Here is a 17,778-nt window from a genome sequence, read left to right on the forward strand (position 1 = left end):
TGACCCATGCTGGCCTGCCTTGTCGCCCCTTTCCTCAGCAGGATGGGTCTCACAATCCTGAGCAATGGGGGCAGTGAAAATAATACATGCCATGGCAATGCCGGAGCCGGTAGAGGCGGGGGGGGTGGTGTTCAGGGAGGCCTGTCATCTGGGGGGCCACTGCCTGCCCCCTCCCAGCGGGGCTGAGCCCAGGAGGCGGGTGGCCAGCAGTGAGCTGGCCATATTTCTCTTTGCACATAAATGGCAGCCCGCAGTGTCCCAGGGCGGCACGGGTGCCAGAGCTGGCTGAATTAAAAAGTGATTGATTAGACAATTTCACCAAAAAGAAATAATATCCCTCAGTGGCTGTTAAGCACTAAACTACCCAACCCCTGCTTTGGAAAGTCCAGTCAGAGGGTGCTTCCAGGCTACTGCTTCCCTGCAGATTTGTCCCTGGTGCACCCCGGGACGAGGGGATGCTGCAGAAACAGCTCAGCCCTTCCTTGGTCTGGGGAGGGGGGGGTCACGCAGCTCCCACCGGCTCTGGGCTGCTCGTTCCCCTGTGCCCCATTTAGCTCCTCTCCCACCAGCACCCATTTAGCACCCGGCACTGGGAATGGGAGAAAACTGGTGCTCTTCCATCCCAATTAGCATGTAAAGATGATTATGCAAATGCCACCATGGTAGCAGGGGACCTGGGTGCTGGGCTGCCGCATGGGGCACCCAGGATGGCTCTGGCTTTACAGCGGGGTGCTGACACACATCCCCGGGGCCACCTCCCCTGGGAGCACCCACAGCACCCCCGTCCCCCTGTCCCTCACTGCCCTCAGCCTCCTGCAGCAAAGCCCTTCAATAAAACATGAAGCAAATCCATTTGGCCTCTGCTGAGTCACCAGGGACATCACTAATTAATTTAAAGTGTGGGCTGGGAATTTTTGATATTTATTTTTTTCCTTTTTCCGCTCCTTTTTGTTCTCACAGCCCCAACCCTGGCTCAGGCTTGACCCTGACCCGCAGGTGCAGCTGTGTATGCTGGCTTCCTTGTGCCAAAAAGCCACAATTTGGGGGAAAGCTCCTCAGGCCACATTGGAGCTTCTTGGGGACCAGACTGTCACCCCCCAGGGGTGTCTGGGGCACCCAGCTAGGGACACCTGCCCCGGGCAAATGAGTGCCATCGTCTGGGGCAGCCTGGCAAGGATCCTCTTGCCTTCAACGGGGTTTATTTATTTATGGCCTGTGTTTATATACCAGCACCTCCCTCTCTCGCTACAAGGCTTTGGAGGGGCTGCCAAAGCAATTAAGAGACAATTGCGATGATAAATAAGTAAAGGGAATTAAAGCGCTGGCACCAGCGTGTGATGGCAGCCAGGCTGGGGGATGGGGGTTGGGGTGGGGGGGGCACTGGCTGGATTTAACCCCAGACAGATGGGTGGATGGATTGACAGACAGATGGACAGACAGACATTGCCAGTGCTTTCAACGCTGGGCCACACATGGCCAGGTCCTTCCTGAACTCCCCGGGGGCTTTGCAGCCCTCCAGAGGCAGGGCTGGGTGTCCCGGAGCAGCCCCCACCGTCGTCCCCTCGCTGTTGTTACTGGCCCCGGCTGCTCGGTGGCTGCCAGCAACCCTAACAGCTGCTTTTGAATAGGAAAAAAAAATACAACGGAGCTTTAGAGCAGCTTCTTGGGGGGACATTCATCCAGGCAGGTGATGCTGAACCAGCTGGGAAGAGGGGTTGAGGGTTGGCATCTCCCTGGGACAGCCTGCCAGCCTGCCATGGGCAGCTTTGCATAGCCCCAGGATGGGGCTGGTATCAATCAGCAAACCTATGGCCACTGCCCTGTGGCCCCGGTGGCCTCGGGTCCTGCTTGCCAAAAACCGTCTCCCCAGTCCGGTGCTGCCTGTGAATCACGGCCGCCCCTGCCCGTGCCCCCGCCAGCCCTGCAGGGAAAGGGCTGTGTTAGACATGTACATCAAGAGAAGAATTAAACCCGGCTCATCTATCGCGCCTGATTTATGGCTCCATCAGCCCTGGGAAGGTGGGAGGAATTTTTTTCCCTTTCTCATTCCCCCACAGCACAGCTTCCCGGGGCTGCCGTGCCGTGCTGCAGCTCCCTGCCGGGCTGCTGGTTTGCAGCCGTGGGGGCATCCCTCGGTGACCCGAGCTCCCAGCCATCCGTGCCCAGCACCCCAAAACCCGAGCAGGGTGCGGTAACTCTGGCTTCAGTGCTCAGCCTCAGCCTCCGCACAGGCTGATGGCTTCTAAGTAATTATCCCTCAGCGCAGTTTAATGAATTGCCATTTTCCTTTGCATGGCTGCCACTGGTGGGCTGAGCCTGTGGCGGGCCTCAGCAGTAAAGGGATGGGAGCGGGGGGGGGGTGCACAGGACCACAAGCATCCCTGTGATGGGGGTAAAGCCAAAGGCAGCCCCGGGCTCATCGCCAGAGGATGGAAAAATGGTCCCCAGCCAGTTGAAAATGTCTCTTTAATGACCTGGACATGGCATTTTGAGTCCCTCGAATGAAACCAAAACGTGATGGCGGCACGGTGGCAATGAGTTTGGCAACCCCGATGCCAGCCCTGCCTGTGGGGAGAGCCCGAGCCAGGGCGCGCCAGCCCCCCCCACGCTCCTCTGACCCCCCAAAGCGCACGGGACCCGCCGAGCCGCTTGGAGCATCCCGCTGCCGGCGGTGCAGGACCCCGGGAGGCTGGAGCCCGGCCGGGAGCCGCTGGCTGGCCCGCAGGGACACTCGGGCAAAGGGCAGGCAGAGGGGTGCGGACACCCCCCGGCCCCCCCGTCACACCTCCGACTCCAGGCTGGAGACCCGCCACCAGGACCCGCCGGCACAAGGACTCGTCACCCCACGGGCCACCAGTGGGTCCCTTCTCTCCGTCCCCACCGCCCATAGCAAGGAGGGCTCCCCGCGCCTCCCGCAGTCTCTGCAGCCGCTGTCCCAGCGCCCGGCCCCCCGGCCGCAGCCCGCCGGCACCCCAGGGTGCTCACGGGGCGGCGGGGACCCCCGCGAGAGGTGGCCCACGTAGAGGGGCAGGTTGGCATACGAGTTCACGCAGGCATACGGCGCGCACGCCGGCACGGTGGCGGTGGCACGGGGGTTTTGCCGGCAAGCCTCCCGGTAGGACGGCAGCCTGGCCACGGGCGAGCGTGGTGCCAGCCGGCCGGTGGCTTGGGGGCAGCGGGGACCGCAGCCGTAGCCGGCCTCGGCTTCGGGGAAGAGGTCGGGTACGTCGGTGCGGGCGGGCAGGCGGGCAGGACCGCAACGTCGCAGCCCCCCGGGACGTCGCTTCTCGCCCCGCTCCCCGGGTGCCCTGACCGAGCTCGCCCGCCAGCTCAGCTTCTCCCGCTCCATCACCGCAACCTCCGGCCTGATCGGCTCCCCCCTGGCTCTGCAAGTCCTGGTGGCTTTTGGGAAGGCTCCACGAGGGCAGGATGGAGGCAGGAAGGGGCTGACCGCCTCCCGCCTCTTCTCCGCTGCCGAGAGCAGCCGGGGCAGTGTCCCCGAGCCCCCGTGTCCCCCATCCACCTGGAGCTGGGGGGGGTTTTGCAGCCTGTCCCCCCGCCCCGACGGCCGCTTGTGCTCCCTGTAGATGTCCGGCGGCGGGAGGTCCCTGGGGGACGTGGGGGGTGGGAGGGGAGCCCCAACGTGGTTCCCCACCAGCACCTGCTCCCCAAAATCCCCCCCCGGAGAGGTCTTCACCAGGAGGTGGGGGAAACCCGGGAGGGCTTCATCCCCTGCGCAGCCACCCTGAAATTTCAGGGGGTGGAGGAGGCGGGGGACGTGCTCGTTGGCCCCTCTCCACTTCTCCTCCCTGGGCAGCCAGGAGTCCACGGGGATGGACTGGGGCAGCGGCAGCCCCAGGGGAGCACCCTTGGGAGCGTAGGCTCTCCCCAGTCTCTCGGCGGGGGCCGGGATGGAGGAGGGGGCCCGGTGGGCACCGGTGCTGTTCTGCACCACGAGCTGGGGTGTCCTCAGGGAGAAGTTGGTCTGGAGGCGATCGCTGCGGCTGCTCCAGTCCTCGATGGTGCGGGTGGCCTGCTCCAGCGAGCCGCCCACGCTGGCCGTCGACACCATCTCCTTGGCCGCCTGCAGCATCTTCAGTACGTTGGCCTGGGCTGAGTTGGCGGTGACGTCGGGCGTGGGTGCCCGCCTGGGGCTCACCAGTGTCTGCACCCCACTGAAGCAGCTGTAGATGCCCTGCGGAGAAAAGAGGGGGGGCCCCCGCCATCAGCAAAGTCAGTGGGGTCCTGCACCCATGAACCCACCCTGCCGAGCCCAGATGACGCTGCTGAGGCTGAGATGTCTCGACGGCACCGATGTCCCCTCCCCGGCATCCCCAGCACTGCCAGGGTGGGTGACACCACCCTCCGTCACCCCTTTCCCCAGGAATGTTAATACAGATGTGGGGTCATTCCCAGGGCTGAGCCCTTTCCCCAAAACCTGGCTTTTCTCCCCAGCCAAGAGCTCCCATCAGCACGAACATCTCCAGTCCCTCCCGTGCGGGTCAAAGGGACGATGCCCACCAAGCCTTGCCCATCCCCGTGACACCGTGGGAGGACATTTGGGCCCCTCGAGAGCCCCCGGCAGCATCACTCACCCTGCTGATGGCCAGGAGGAAGTCAAGCTTGTGGGACTTGGGGACGGAGTGACGCAGCTTCCAGTAGACGAGGTGCTCCCAGGCAAAGACCAGCAGGCTCAGCCCCATGGCCACCAGCAGCATGTAGAAAACCCCGGCCATGTTGTCGATGTCCAGCTTGCTGCTCATCACCTCGTTCTTCTCATTCTGGCAGATCCCCGACAGCCAAACCGTCTCCAGCTTCTGGGTCTCGCCTGGGGCCAGACACGCACAGTGGCGGAGGGGGGTGAAAATGCCCCCCCCCCGTGGCATCATCTCCCCAAGCACAGCCCCTGCTCGTCCCTACCCCACTGTACCTGGAGGAGGGGAAAGCCACCCCCAAGCCCCTGGAGCTGTTATCACCTAGTCCTTGCTGTTGCCCTTGGCCTGAGCATCCCACCAGTCACTTGTCCTTCTCCAGAGCCCTCTTCTGTCTCTGTCCCCCCCCCCATGTGCCAGCCAGCCATGCTCACTGTCCCCTTCCTAGGCTTCTCCTCCTGACCCTCAGATTTTGTTCATGGCCATCTCCAGGATTTTACAGCCTGCAGGAAGAGGAGGGACCCCAGAAGGAATGACCCTCCCCAACACCCAGCTGGAGAGATGCTGCTGTATTTAACATCCCCTGAAAGGAACTGGTGGAGAAGCCCCTTGGTGACATCCTGCAAGGAGCTGTGGAGGCTGCACAGCATCTGGGAACAAAAATCCTGGTCCCTGGGTTAATTTGCAGGGCAGGGGTGGAGTGAGGATGGGGACAGGGCTAACAAGAAGCTTAGCAACAACTGAAAACATTAGCGTTATCAACATTCTTCTCATACTGAATCCAAGCCATAACACTATACCAGCTACTAGAAAGAAAATTAATTCTATCCCAGCCGAAACCAGGACACTCGGGCACCCACCGTCTCCCAGGAACTGGAGCAGGGCCAGGTCGATGGCCCGCTTCCAACGCGAGTCCTTCTGCAGGGCGATGCCGTAGCCTGTGGTGGCGAACACCTTCCCACTGCCGATGGTCACCAGCTTGCAGCCCTCGTCCTTGCCCGCCATGTAGTTGAGCACCGCCGCATCGTAGATGAAGGCATCCAGCTTCCTGCTCCACCGACAGGAGGGAGGGTGAGGGGAAGGGGCTGGCAGCCCTTTTTTGGGGAGCTTTACCTGTTTTGGGGAAGCTCTGCCCCTTTTGGGTAACTGTAGCCCATCTGGAGGGGGTTGTGTCCTCTCTGGGGAGGTCTCTGCCCCATCTTGGAGAGCTATAACCCCACTTGGAGGAGAAGTACCCAACCCCGGGGGGGGGCTGTATCCCATTTGGGGGAGCCATACCCCATCTGGGGGGGTGGCATCCCTTTTGGGGGGTGCTCTATGGAGCTGTACCCCATCTGCAGGGGGTTGTACCCTGTTTGGGGGGGGGCATACCTTATGCCGGGAAGCCGTACAGTGCCATAGCCCACCTGGGAGAGCTGTACCCAGCCTGGGGAGCCCATATCTCACTTATGGGGGGCTGGACCCCAGCTGAGGAAACTCTACCCCATCTGAGAGGCACTGTACCCCATCCCAGGGAGCCCTAGTTCATTTTGGGGTCCTGTATCCCATTTGGAGGAGCTGTATGCCAGCTCTGGGAGCCGTACCCCATTTTGAGGCTGGTGAGGGCATCCTCCACAGAGCGCTGGTTGTACTTCACCATGTGGGTGTGCATGTCAGGGTAGTTGCTGCGGATGTTCCTCTCGGTGCTGCCGTTGGGGACGGTGCCGAAGCGGAAGGGGGGGTACTGCTCCTGTGGCTTCTGAAACTGCAATGGGGAGCCCCAGGGAGTGGCATCACATGGCGTCCATGTCCCCTGCTGTGTCCGCAGCATGTGTCCCCTCTCCCCACAGCCAGGCCTCCATCCAGCCACCTATGCCCAATTGGCCAGCAGTGACACGCAGCCCCCCCAGGTTCTCCCCACCCCAAAAACCTTATTACTTTTTAGGGATCCCAGCCCAATCATCAGCCCCACCTTCCTGTCACTCAGCCCCGACACGGTGTCGATGTACTGCTCCTGGATCATGAAGGCAGCCAGGTTGGCAGTGTAGCTGGCGAGGAAGATGACGGCGAAGAAAGCCCAGATGAGCACCATGATCTTGCTGGTGGTGCCCTTGGGGTTCTCAATGGGCACTGAGTTATTGAAGACCAGAGCCCACAGCAGCCACACCGACTTGCCGATGGTGAAGGAGGGACCTCCTGGCCCTGTGGGGACAGGGGACAGAGGGGACAGCTGTCAACCTGGCCAGGGATGTGTGTGTCCCCCCCCAGCTCCCGCCTCCCCCAACTCACTCTTGCCGCTGGTGAGGTTCTGGTTGTAGCCAACGGGGCTGAAATACTCGAACACGAAGACAGTGACGGCCACCACGGTGAGACACATCACGAACATCATGACCCACACAGCTGGGCTGTAAGGCTCTGCAAGGCAAGTGGGACTCTGTCGGTCCCCCAGGACACCCCACGGCCCCTTGGGGACCCCCAGGAGCCCTCCCCAATGGAAGGGTCTCATCCTCCTGAATATTGCCTCTCCGCGGAGAGGAGATGGGGGCTGGCAGCACTGCATCCGAGCAAATCCACAGGGAATCAGGAGGGAATGGGGATGCTGTGAGACGGGGGGATGCAGCCATGCTTCCCTGCTTAAACAAAGTCAGGCTTTCATCAACAGGGAGATGCTAATGAGGTGCTGCCCATCTCCAGGGTCATCGGCAGGAGGGTTTCCCACAGGATCGCAGATTGTCCCCTGTGATGGCTCTGGCCATGGGACAGTGCCTGCATTGGGTACAGGACCAGCCTTCCGACCCCACTCAGCCCCTGGGAGAGCCCCCGGGAGCTGGGGGTGGGCGACGAGCCCCTGCCTTCCCGGGATGAGCCAGGATGGGGCGGCGGGAGCAGTGGGGATGCAGCTGAGCCCTCACCAGGCGGCCGCCGAGGTCCATTTGTCAGCGCGTCCTTCGCTGTCAGGGAGGAGAGGCCTCCCCTGATGGGGATGCGGCTCATTAGCGTGGGAGGCTCGGGGACCGCGGACCCTGGCCCTGCCGAACTGGGGTGGGAAGCTCCGTCTGTCCCCGGGGCCGATGAAGGTGACCCTGGCTTTGCGGGGGGCAGGGTGGACCCCATGGTATGGGGGGGGACAGGAGGGAGAAGATGTGTCCAGGCTGGCAGTGTCCTACACCCCACGGCATCCCTGGCACCCACACCCACCCGCACCCGCTCACACCCTCCCCGCGTGGGAGCCCGGCTCCAGCCGAGCTGGGCCGCTGACGCTGTGCCCTTGCCGAGAGCCGAGAGCCCTGCCTAAGCGCTCAGGCTGAATTTCGTGATGACCTTGGCCAGTCTCCTCCCCTTCCTAGGCTGCAGCTTTGGTTTTTTTTAAAAACTCATTAAATAAAACTTTTAGCACTGGCGGTTTCCTACACCTGGCTTAACCACGGGCTCTGGTGATGGTGGCAGAGAAGGGGTCCCCAGAGCAGAGCTCAGAGCTGGCAAATCCCCACCTTGTCTCCTGCCACGTCCCCATCCTCCCTCCTCCACACAAGTAATGAAGAGGAGGAAACCTCCCAGCCTCTGTCTCCATAATAAAAGGATTATTCAGGCGAGGGGAGGAGGAAGTTCCAAAGCTGGCAGCACAGTCTCCTTCCCTTATGACTTAGGGTTTTTTTCTTAAAAGTTATTAAAACCGGACAATATTTCTAATATGCATTTGTCAGAAGCATGGGATGAATCCACAGACAGACAGACAGACGGTGGGACACACGGCTCACCCAGGAAGGCAGAGGGGGAGACGGTGCCGTTGCTCCTGGCCACCATGACGCTGATGCCCGTCTCCACGAAGGGCACGGAGAAGTCCACGATTTCGGAGCGCTCCTCGTTGATGGTGAGGGAGCCGATGGCCATGTCCGCACGCTTGTAGTACACCTGGGGAAGGGGCAGATGGTCTCAGGATGGGCAGATGGACAGACAGAGGGACCCAGACCACCTTCCCCAGGCATTTCCTCATCTCCGGCATTTCCAACCTTAACTTTTGTCTTTTTTTGTTTTAATATTACCATAAATAAATGAGCAGTGACACAAACACAACCAGCTGTGGGGTCGTAAATGTTCAGCTGACTCCTTCCCCATTCTCCTCCCCTGCCCAGAATCCCACCGCAGACACCCTGACCCCGTCTCCGGCAGGAAAGCCCCAGGTCAGGACATGCCCCGAGTGAGTGGTGCTCCCTAGAGAGGGCTGAAGGTGGGGTCCGAGGCATGCCCACCCCTACCTCACCAATCATGCCGTTCCAGACCCCGCGGACGATCTTGCCGTGTTTGCCGTTGGTCACTAGGTAGAGGTCGTAGGAGAACTTCACCGCCTTGGCCAGCTTCTTTAGGATGTCGATGCAGAAGCCCTTGCAGCACAGTTTGGTGTAGGGATCCACGAGGCCATCGCCACTGAAACCGCACCAGGAAAAATGGGTTGGACCAACCAAAGATGCTCTGAGCGCCCTGATGCTCCCTGGACATCACGTGCCCAGTGAGAGATGGCCAAAATTGCTGAGCTCCATCCTCGCTGCTCACCTCTGGGAGGAGTTGGTCTGTTTGCGGCAGGGCACGGTGTTGCGCACGCAGACCCCGGTGCTGGGGTCCGTGTTCTCCACGATGACGAAGGGTCTCTCCTCCAGTGTGGCCACTGTCAGGTGGCGGTTATCAGCCACAGGCTGCAGGAAGGAGCCGTAGCGGGGCCATACCGGGTACTTCATGTGGATGATGCCTTTGTCCCACTTGCCCACCTGCCCCCGAGGGAGAGCACATCGTCACCCCGGCGAGGGGCTCTGTGGGTCACACGGGGTCCCATGTCCATCCTCCCCACGCCTTTGGGGCTCGTTTCTTCTGGACCATCGTCAGGCTGGAGCTCAGCCATGGTGAGTCCCATCTCAGCATCCCTTTCCCCACACACCCACTGACCACAGGGCATGGTGTTTCTTCCTGGGCCCCAAGCACCAGGCTTGCGTGAGCACAAACCTGTCCAAACTTCACCCAAAATACTTTTAAACTAGAAAAAACGCCCCTCTGCACAGCTTGTTTCAGGTCTAGGTGTTTGGCTGCTCTTCTCCAGAGGTGGGCAGCTGCATTTTTGCCTCTTTTGGGACTTTTCAGCAAAATTGCAGGGGAAAAAAACCCAGCTCTTAGCAGAGCTTTGGTGCCGGGAATTGCTGTGAAGCCCCACCATGGGACTTTTGGTATCAGCCATGGGTTTTGCATGGGACAACCTGCCCCAGGGTGGGACCCCAGCCTGTGCATGGTCCCAGGCTCACCCTGCCCAGCCACCCTACCGGTGTACCCATCCCGGGGGATCCGAGGGTCCTACCATCTCCCAGAGCCGGTGCTGGTTGAGCGAGATCACCACCATGGTGGGTCTGATCAGGTAGCCGCCTTCATTGAAGGAGAAGTCCCTGTGCTCCCACGTCACGTTGAGGAGGTGTCTGGTGGGACACAGTGCCTGTAAGCCCCTGGCTGTGCAACCCAGCCCCGTACAGCCCTCCTCCTCCTCCTTCTCTGGCCCCAGCTGGGCTGCCACGGGTCCCATGGAGAGATGTGGGGCTGAGAGCTGGGGACCAGGTTTAGCCCCTATGCAAGGGGCAGCGGGGAGCTGGAGAAAGCCCTGCCAGCAAGGAGGCACTGAGGATGGAGCACCGCAGGGCTCAGGATGCACAGACTGCCACAGCAGCCCTCAGGTGCCATGTCTGCACTGCAAAGCAGAGCTTTGAACCCCCCCTGAGACCCTGGGTTGCAGAGAAGCACAGCAAAAAGCAAGGGCTGCTCTGGGGAGATGCTCCAGTAGAAAACCAGCCAAGAGGCATCGACCGCCAGCTGCAGCCCACAGCGAGTATCATTCCCCCTGCCTGCCAGCTCCATCCTCCTCCTCCCCTGCCCCTTCCCTCTCCATTGCCCCATTCCCCCCCATTTCACACCCATCCCAGTGGTCCCAGAGCCTCACCGGTAGAAGCTGGTGTTGGCGGTGATGGCCCCAGGGGGGGCCCAGCAGTCCTGTCCTACCTCTGGGAGGTAGCCGTGGGCCCGGAAGAAGCTGGCCGCCCCCATGGCAATGATGGCCACCCCATCCCGCACCTTCTGCCGCAGGCTCAGCTTCCAGCTCTCCGTCACCACACTGATGAGGCCGACAGGGAAGGAGGCGGGTGGCACCTCCATGTTGCCCACCGTCAGGCTGGGCACGATCCAGACATAGCCCGGCCCCACGAGGCCAGCTTGCTCTGCCATGGCAAAGAGGTACTCGGCCTCCTCTCGTGAGCAGTAGACGATGAGGACCTGGGCATCGATCTGTCGCAGGAGCCGCTGCGTCCTGGAGCTGCTCCGCTCCTGGCTCATCTCAAAGGTGATCACCTCCTGCAGCTCCCAGCCAAAGTAGCTGGCATCCGTGAAGGAGCGGATGACGTCCAGGAAGATGTTGTAGCCCGGGTAGAGGCTGGTGATGACAGCGAAGGAGCCCCAGTCGTATTCCTCCAACACCTTGAAGATCACCTGGATTTGCTGCTCGATGGAGACACCCAACTGTAGGAAAGCTGATCCGGGCTCCTGCGGGAGGAAAAGGGATCAGGGCCTGCTCTGGTACCATGGTCCAGGTCTCTTGCACCCATGCAAGCCACCTTGAATTTGCATCATGAAGGGTTCCAAAGAGCCATGAACTTGCATGGTCCATAGCTGGAGACACCCAAAATTGGACTGATCTAGTAGTGGTCTCCAAGGAACCTCATCCCACACAAAGGGTCAAGCTCTGCAGCCTCTCCTCCATTTCTCAGCTTGTTGACCAAAAATTCATCCACCCTCCAAAGGACACCAACAATTTCTCCTTAAACTAGGAGAGGGAGGGGACAAGGGCTCTGCCAGGAGCGTAAATCCCATCCCGGCTCCAACACTACCTGCTGCCGGAGCCCACAAGGCTCCTTCCCTCCCACCCCACCTCCCCGGCCATCTGGCCTCTCATTAGCAAACCTTAATTGATCTGATTCTGTCTTAAATGATTCAGCGAATGGCATTTACAGAAGGTCGCGGACAGGCGGCAGGGTTTTGCTACCCAGACCCCCCTCCACCTCCAGAGAAGTAGTTTTTCCAGCGAGGATGGAGGTCCGGCTGGAGGGGGAGCCCCAGGGAGTTCCAGCCGGGGAGCGGGAGCTGCTGGGGACCTTGGACCCGTGGGAGGAGGAGGAGGAGGTCGAGCCTTCAGACAGGTCCCTCCACTGCCCCCAAAATACCCAACCCCTGGAGAAAGCTGCAGAAAAACACTGAGACCACAGCAAAGCCATGGCTATTTTTCAGTCGCCTGGGGCTCCACCTGAGCCCACTGCTCACACTGCCACCCACCCACAGTGACCAGTAGCTCGGGGTGGTCTGGGAGCACCAGTCAGTGCAGGCAGGGCTGCCAAGGTACCATCCAGGGGGTTTAGGTTCCAAAACATCTGGGAAAGCAGAGCACGAAACCAGTGCCCCAAGGAGCGGCAGGGTCTCCAGCCTGGGGGCTGCTGCAGTGGGAAGGACCAGTGCCGGGACCCCTCTGGTGCCCAGGCTGGGCAGGGTGAGACGAGCAGCCAGGAGGAGATAACCCAAATCTCCTCCCCAGCAGGGACGGGAGCATCGCTGCAGCCCATCGCCGCCCACCCAGCACCCTCCAGCACAGCTCCAGCTCGCCCTGCCGCCAGCGTTTCTCGGCAGGCAGGTGACAGTGACAGTGACAGTATCTGACGCCAGCGAGGAGCAGAGAAGCCAAAAATCCTGGTTTGGTCCGTGGTGCACCTCAGATTGCTGCCACAGCCGAGAGAGGCTTCTCCAAGCTGCCCGCCCGGGCATTTCAGGGCTGGATCCGGCCCCAGCAGGGCAGGAAAGGAGGAGGATGGGGACATGACAATCCTGCCACTGCCCTGGCAGCCCTGGCGCCATGACCCCAGCCCCATGGTGAGCACAGCCTGGAGGGGATGGCAAACAGGACACCAGGGGAGGTCCCTCCACAGGGCACTGAAGTCCTCTCCCATGTGCCATCAACAGGTCCCCTCCTTAAAGTCCCCTCCATGTCCCACCATCCCGGTTGGCCATGCTGCCGCAGCCACTGCCTATTCCTGCCCGCAAGCCCCTGTGCTGCAGCCCAGCAGCTCCTCTGCCCTCCAGCATTTCACATCCCGTATCTACCTCTCTCTAATAATCTCTCATTTCTCCCACCACCCCCAGAAATAAGCCCCAGCGAGTGCCTCACCTTCGGGGTCAGGACCACGGCAGACCCCCCGCTGATGCTGATGACAGGGACCTGAGTCTGGGAGGAGATGAAGTCAAGGATCTGGGCTACGGCCTCCGTGCCGACGTTGTCCTCGAAGACGATGCCGTGGATCTTGTGGCTGGCGAGGATGTCGCAGATCTGGGTGAGGAGGGTGCTGGGGTTGGTGTTGTTGACGATGACAGTGATGGGGTGGATCTCCAGGGGCATGTCCAGGAAGCTCTGGGGACTCAGGCGGGAGCGAATGTGCAGGGGGTAGGATGTGCCCCCAAACACCACGGCCACGTTGACCACTGGCTCCTCGGGGCCCGGCAGCAGGAGGTCCGTGAAGGCAGCCGAGCAGCCCAGCACCATCGACAGTAGCAGAGCGTGCGCCGGCGCTCTGCCCATGTCCACCACCGCGTCCCTGCCAGGATGGGACACAGCCCCTCGCATCCAGCTGCCTGCCAGGACCCCCAGCCCCACTCGTCCCAGCCCTCCCCACTGTCCTGGGGCAGCACCAGGGTGGGTTGACCCCAGAGAGAGAGGGGGACCCTCGTCCTTTGGAGGCTGGATGTGGTGGAGGGACAACCACAGGGTTGTACCCACCACCCACCGTATAACCCAGTGCCATGTCCCTTGTCCCAAGTCCCACCAATCACTAATCCTTCCCAGCCGGTCCCCCTTCCCACCACCACCCCGTCCCCATCCCACCACCGCCGTCCCCCTCCCAGTCCCATTGCCCTCCCACCCCTATCCCGTCTCCAAAAGCCCTCAGTGCTACAGTGCTTTGGCCAGGGATGGGGACAGCAGTAAGAGGTGACAGGAGGAGCTGGCAGCTCCCTGGTGCCTCCCTCCACAGCTAACAGCCACCTTCAATATTTAAAGGCTTTGCCCTTGAGGGAGGGTTCAGCTCTGCAACCCCCATGTTGGGATTTTGCAAACCACACAGTCACCGGAGCAGCTGGTCTCCTGCCTGTCCCCCTGCCCCAGTCCCCTCGCTGCTGCTTCCCAAATCCCAACCAAAGCACTCACCTGGCCCCTTGTCTCCAAGTGTCCCCCCTAGATACCATCCTTCAGCTTTCCCCCCCCTTCTTGCCTTTACCCCCCAGTGCGTATCGTCCCCTGGCATTGCCCACCTGGCTGGGACACCCACCCCACTGCATCTCTGCCGGCTGCACCCCAAAGCCAGGTTTTGGGGGAGTATTTGGGCACATTCCCCCTGCCAGGTCCCTGATTCCCCACTGACTGTGGGTGCCCAACCTGCAGGCGTGGTGGGGTGACAGTCTCCGGGGCAGGGGGGCACACATCCCTACCCATGGCGATGGACCCCTGTTCTGGAGCTCACCCCTTCCTCGGAGCCCACCAGCAAAAACTACCCCGTGGCAAGACCTACGGCCAGGGGCGTCTGAGCCTCTCCAAGCCCCATTGCCCCCCGGGCCATCACCCCGGTGCCACACTGGGCAGCGGGGAGGGGGACAAGCAGCCCTCCGCGGTGGCACCAGCCACACGCTGGTGTCGCTCCATGCAGCAAGATGCCAGCTGGTGCTCGGAAACGTCACTTGCAATTAAAAGCTGCTGTTGCTTAATGCATCCTCGGCACAGTCGTAGGAGCCCCTTGACAAGTCCTGGATGGTTCTGGGGTCTGGGCTGCCCTGGGGACCCACACCCCAACGCTCCTCCGTGCCGCAGTGAGGGACAACCCCTCGGCACACTGCGAAAGTGCTGCTGGCATGTTGGACTGAAAACGCAGGAAATAAATGCAATGACTGCCCGGCTGGGCACCCTGCAAGAGCTGCTCGGTGCGGATTTGAGCACCAGGGCTGTCCCCTCCGCAGAAACAGGGGACACGAGCCCGACATCCCCCTCCTGCACCCCATGGGTACCAGGAGAGCTTGGGTACCTGGCCGGGTACCAATGCTCACAAGGCAGCATCTCAGCCAGATGGGTTTCAGCAGGGAATCATCCACCCCAGCACCCACCATCACCCAGGAGGGTTCACCTTGCCCAGCTGCATCCCCACCACCACCCCACATTGCAGCCAGTTCAGCCACGGGAGCCACGACGCCACACCGATGGCCACAGCCAGGGCCCCTTGGCCGGAGAGGGCGGCGGGTGAGTCATGCCATGCTGGCAGCGTCCCACGCTCCGGCACGGCCAGCCCAGCGGCGGGGTGGCCCGCGCCGCCTGCTCCTCACTGCGAATTCCCGAGTATTTTTAGTCCCGTGATAAATAATTCACCAGGAATCCGGCATCAGCTACCCGAGCAGAGAGGAAGAGGAGCAACACGCCACCCAAAACAAACAGAGCCGCTCTCCCAGCAGCTCTGCCTGGCTGAGCCCTCCTCAAGGACGTTTAAATATACTCTGGGACCTCGTGGTGAATGATGGGGTTTGCTCGTGCCAGCCCTGGCATCTTACCCATCCCAGGCCCTTATCCTCCTCTTCCTCAACCCAGCTCTTCCCCATACTTGGGACCCTCTTCTAGCACAAAGTAATCCAAGCACAGGCCAGCAAAACCCTCCCATGATGCGAAGCCCTGCCGCCAAAGGGGTTGCTCCGCTCCCGGCTGCAACTGGGGGCAGGTTTAAGCAAACTGGTTTCCCACTGGACCAAGACGCAGGTGGAAAGCATTCCCGTCCCTTGCAGCCGGAGCACAACGGCAACGGCAGAGAAGAGGTGGGCATGGGCACATCACGTTGTTCAGCCATTGCTGAGACAACCAGGGGAATGAATTTCCATCTTTCCCAGGAAACTGGTGCCACCGGCTGGAGCCGAGCCACTCGCCGCAGCCCTTGGCGGCTGCGGAGGAGGATGGAAGGGTTTAGGGCCAGCGAGCCCATGGCTGGCAGGGGCTCCATGCGTGGGTCGGAGCCAGTGCTGCTCCAAAATGGCCGGATTTGGGATGCAAAGAGCAGCCAGCTCCTCCAGCCTAGCTGACTCCATGTGCTTCTAGCCCATTTTTTTCCAGGAGCGAGCTAGAGGGGTGCAGGAAAATGTGGGGTTTTGGGGGGATGAGGGTGGGGACGGCAAATGCAAGAAAGTGGTGGAAGCAGAAGAGGAACCAAGCCCATCCCTGTGCGACTGCCAGAGCCGGGGCTGCTCTTGGGCTCAGCACAACACAGCAAAGCCCCCCTGGACTTTAAAAAAAAAAATCCACATTTTTCAACCTTTTGTAGCAAGCACTGCGGAATTGCTCCTTCAGGAAAAGGCCTTCCCAAAAAGGAGGTTTTCCAGCCGGGCAAAGGGCTGGTGACCGGGCTGGAGTAGGAGGAAGGTGGCGTCAGCCGGGAGCCCCAGTAGGGCAATGCCACCTCCCAGTAGCCTCCCCGGGGACCAGAGGACACCCACAGAGCTGCTCAGTGGCTTTGGCACTTGTTTTTTGTTGCTTTGGGGTGGTTTTGAGCAGGTTAACCCCTTTCCTAGGCATAGCTTCACCTGATACACCAAGCACTCGCAGAAACCTCCTGCTAAAGGCACTGATCAAGCCCTTCCATCCCACCACCCCCAAAATGTCATTTTAATGCAACAGGGAAAGTTTGCTCCTAATTTTAAATCTCCTTTTTGCCCTCCCTTGATCCCTCCCTCCCCTGCTCCAGGAGGGGGAGAGCTCATGCAGATATTCTGACCTCAGGAAAGGGAGAACAAAAATCCCCAAATGCAAAATATCGCTCAAGAAAGAGAAACCTTATCCCTCAAAAAAAACCCCCGAGCCTCAAACCACAGGGAAGGTGCAGCCTGCACCAGGGGAGAGCGAACTGGGGCCGATGGATGGAAAGGACAGAACAAACCTGAACCTGGTGGGAGCCTTGCTGGGAGGATGAGGGGCATCGGGGAGGATACTGGCTTGTGCCAGGGCTTGTCATTGCCCGGATGGGGGACACCCCTGTGGAGCAAGAAGACCCCTAAAAGGAGGGAAAGCAGCAAAACCTCCCCAAAGCCAACTCATCGCCATCCCTGTTCCCATGCAGGGGGGATGACTCGGGAGGGAGAAGCACTGGCAACCCTCGGCAAGCACCGTCTCCTTTCAACCTTCATCTGCCACCACCCAGCATCACCCTCCTCTTCCTCGCCTGCGCCTCTGACAGCAACAGTTGTGGGCCGGGGGCTGCGGGCCGGGGTGATGGCCCCGCACACGCACGCACCGAAACGCAGCTTAAAAAGGTCGAATATGGATTAACCAAAAATAAACGCCAAGTGTCCTGCGTGCCGCTGGGTTACGCAAGGTGGTGTTGGGGGGGGGACGACACACGACACGGGGCTGATGGCACCCAGCGAGGTCTCCTCTCTTTTTCCTGCCTCCCACCCTCCCACCCCCCCCAAAAAAAGCCCCCAGCACAGCGCCCAGAATTAAGGCTCATTCCCATCCCCTGCCCGGGACGGGGAGCGGGAGCTCTCGGGGATGGGGATGCTGGGGCAGAGGGAAATGGCCGGGGCAACCCCCCCCCCCCCCCAAGCCCCCCCACCATCACCCCTAAAAGTTCCTGTCGGCGGTGCCGGGGCGGCGGCAGAGCCCGTCGAAGGGTCCGGTTGCCCCCCCCAACCCTCCCGGTACTTACGGGACCGCCGCTGCTCGGTGCCTACATGCCCCGCGGCTCCGGCGGGGCTGCGCGTCCCACCGGGGGCTCGTTTTTTCCCAGCCCTTTCCTTCTCCGCCTCAACCCCCGGGGGCAGGAGCGGGGTTGGGGGGGCTGGAGGTGAAGGGGGGGGGGGAGGTTTGTCCAGCGACCGCCGTCGGTCCCGGCTCGTCCTTGGAGGCGGCGGCGGCGGCTCTGCAGCGGCGGCTGGAGGCAGGGACGGGAGCGGAGGAAGGAGGGAGCGGGGGCGGCGCGGGTGTGCACGGGGAGGGGGGGGGACCCGGTGGCAGCAGGTGTCTCGGTAGCCGCCGGGCCCCGGCAGCCATCCCCCCCCCCTC

At 61.3% G+C, this 17,778-nt stretch overlaps 1 protein-coding gene across 1 annotated transcript; it reads right to left on the reverse strand.

The window, feature by feature from the left end:
- Positions 1–2,779: 2,779 nt before the first annotated feature.
- On the reverse strand, positions 2,780–13,239 carry GRIN2C (glutamate receptor, ionotropic, N-methyl D-aspartate 2C). The gene is made up of 12 exons (XM_010579466.1): positions 12,868–13,239; positions 10,603–11,198; positions 9,973–10,087; positions 9,183–9,394; positions 8,888–9,056; positions 8,390–8,543; positions 6,921–7,046; positions 6,604–6,833; positions 6,236–6,396; positions 5,513–5,700; positions 4,596–4,828; positions 2,780–4,195 (listed from the first exon to the last, which is right to left on the reverse strand). The coding sequence occupies exons 1-12, from the start codon at positions 13,237–13,239 to the stop codon at positions 2,780–2,782; spliced, it is 3,972 nt and encodes a 1,323-aa protein (XP_010577768.1).
- Between the last annotated feature and the right edge of the window lie 4,539 nt (positions 13,240–17,778).

The sequence above is a fragment of the Haliaeetus leucocephalus genome, unplaced genomic scaffold (assembly GCF_000737465.1).
Source record: "Haliaeetus leucocephalus isolate CR32 unplaced genomic scaffold, Haliaeetus_leucocephalus-4.0 Scaffold657, whole genome shotgun sequence".
Taxonomy (NCBI): domain Eukaryota; kingdom Metazoa; phylum Chordata; class Aves; order Accipitriformes; family Accipitridae; genus Haliaeetus; species Haliaeetus leucocephalus.

Coding starts and splice junctions, on each gene's coding strand:
- GRIN2C (XM_010579466.1), bottom strand. CDS start 13,239: ATGGTGCTGGGCTGCTCGGCTGCCTTCACGGACCTCCTGCTGCCGGGC. Junction 11,199..12,867: donor CCGTGGTCCTGACCCCGAAG/GTGAGGCACTCG, acceptor TTCCTCCCGCAG/GAGCCCGGATCAGCTTTCCT. Junction 4,196..4,595: donor TCCTCCTGGCCATCAGCAGG/GTGAGTGATGCT, acceptor TTTTCTCCGCAG/GGCATCTACAGCTGCTTCAG.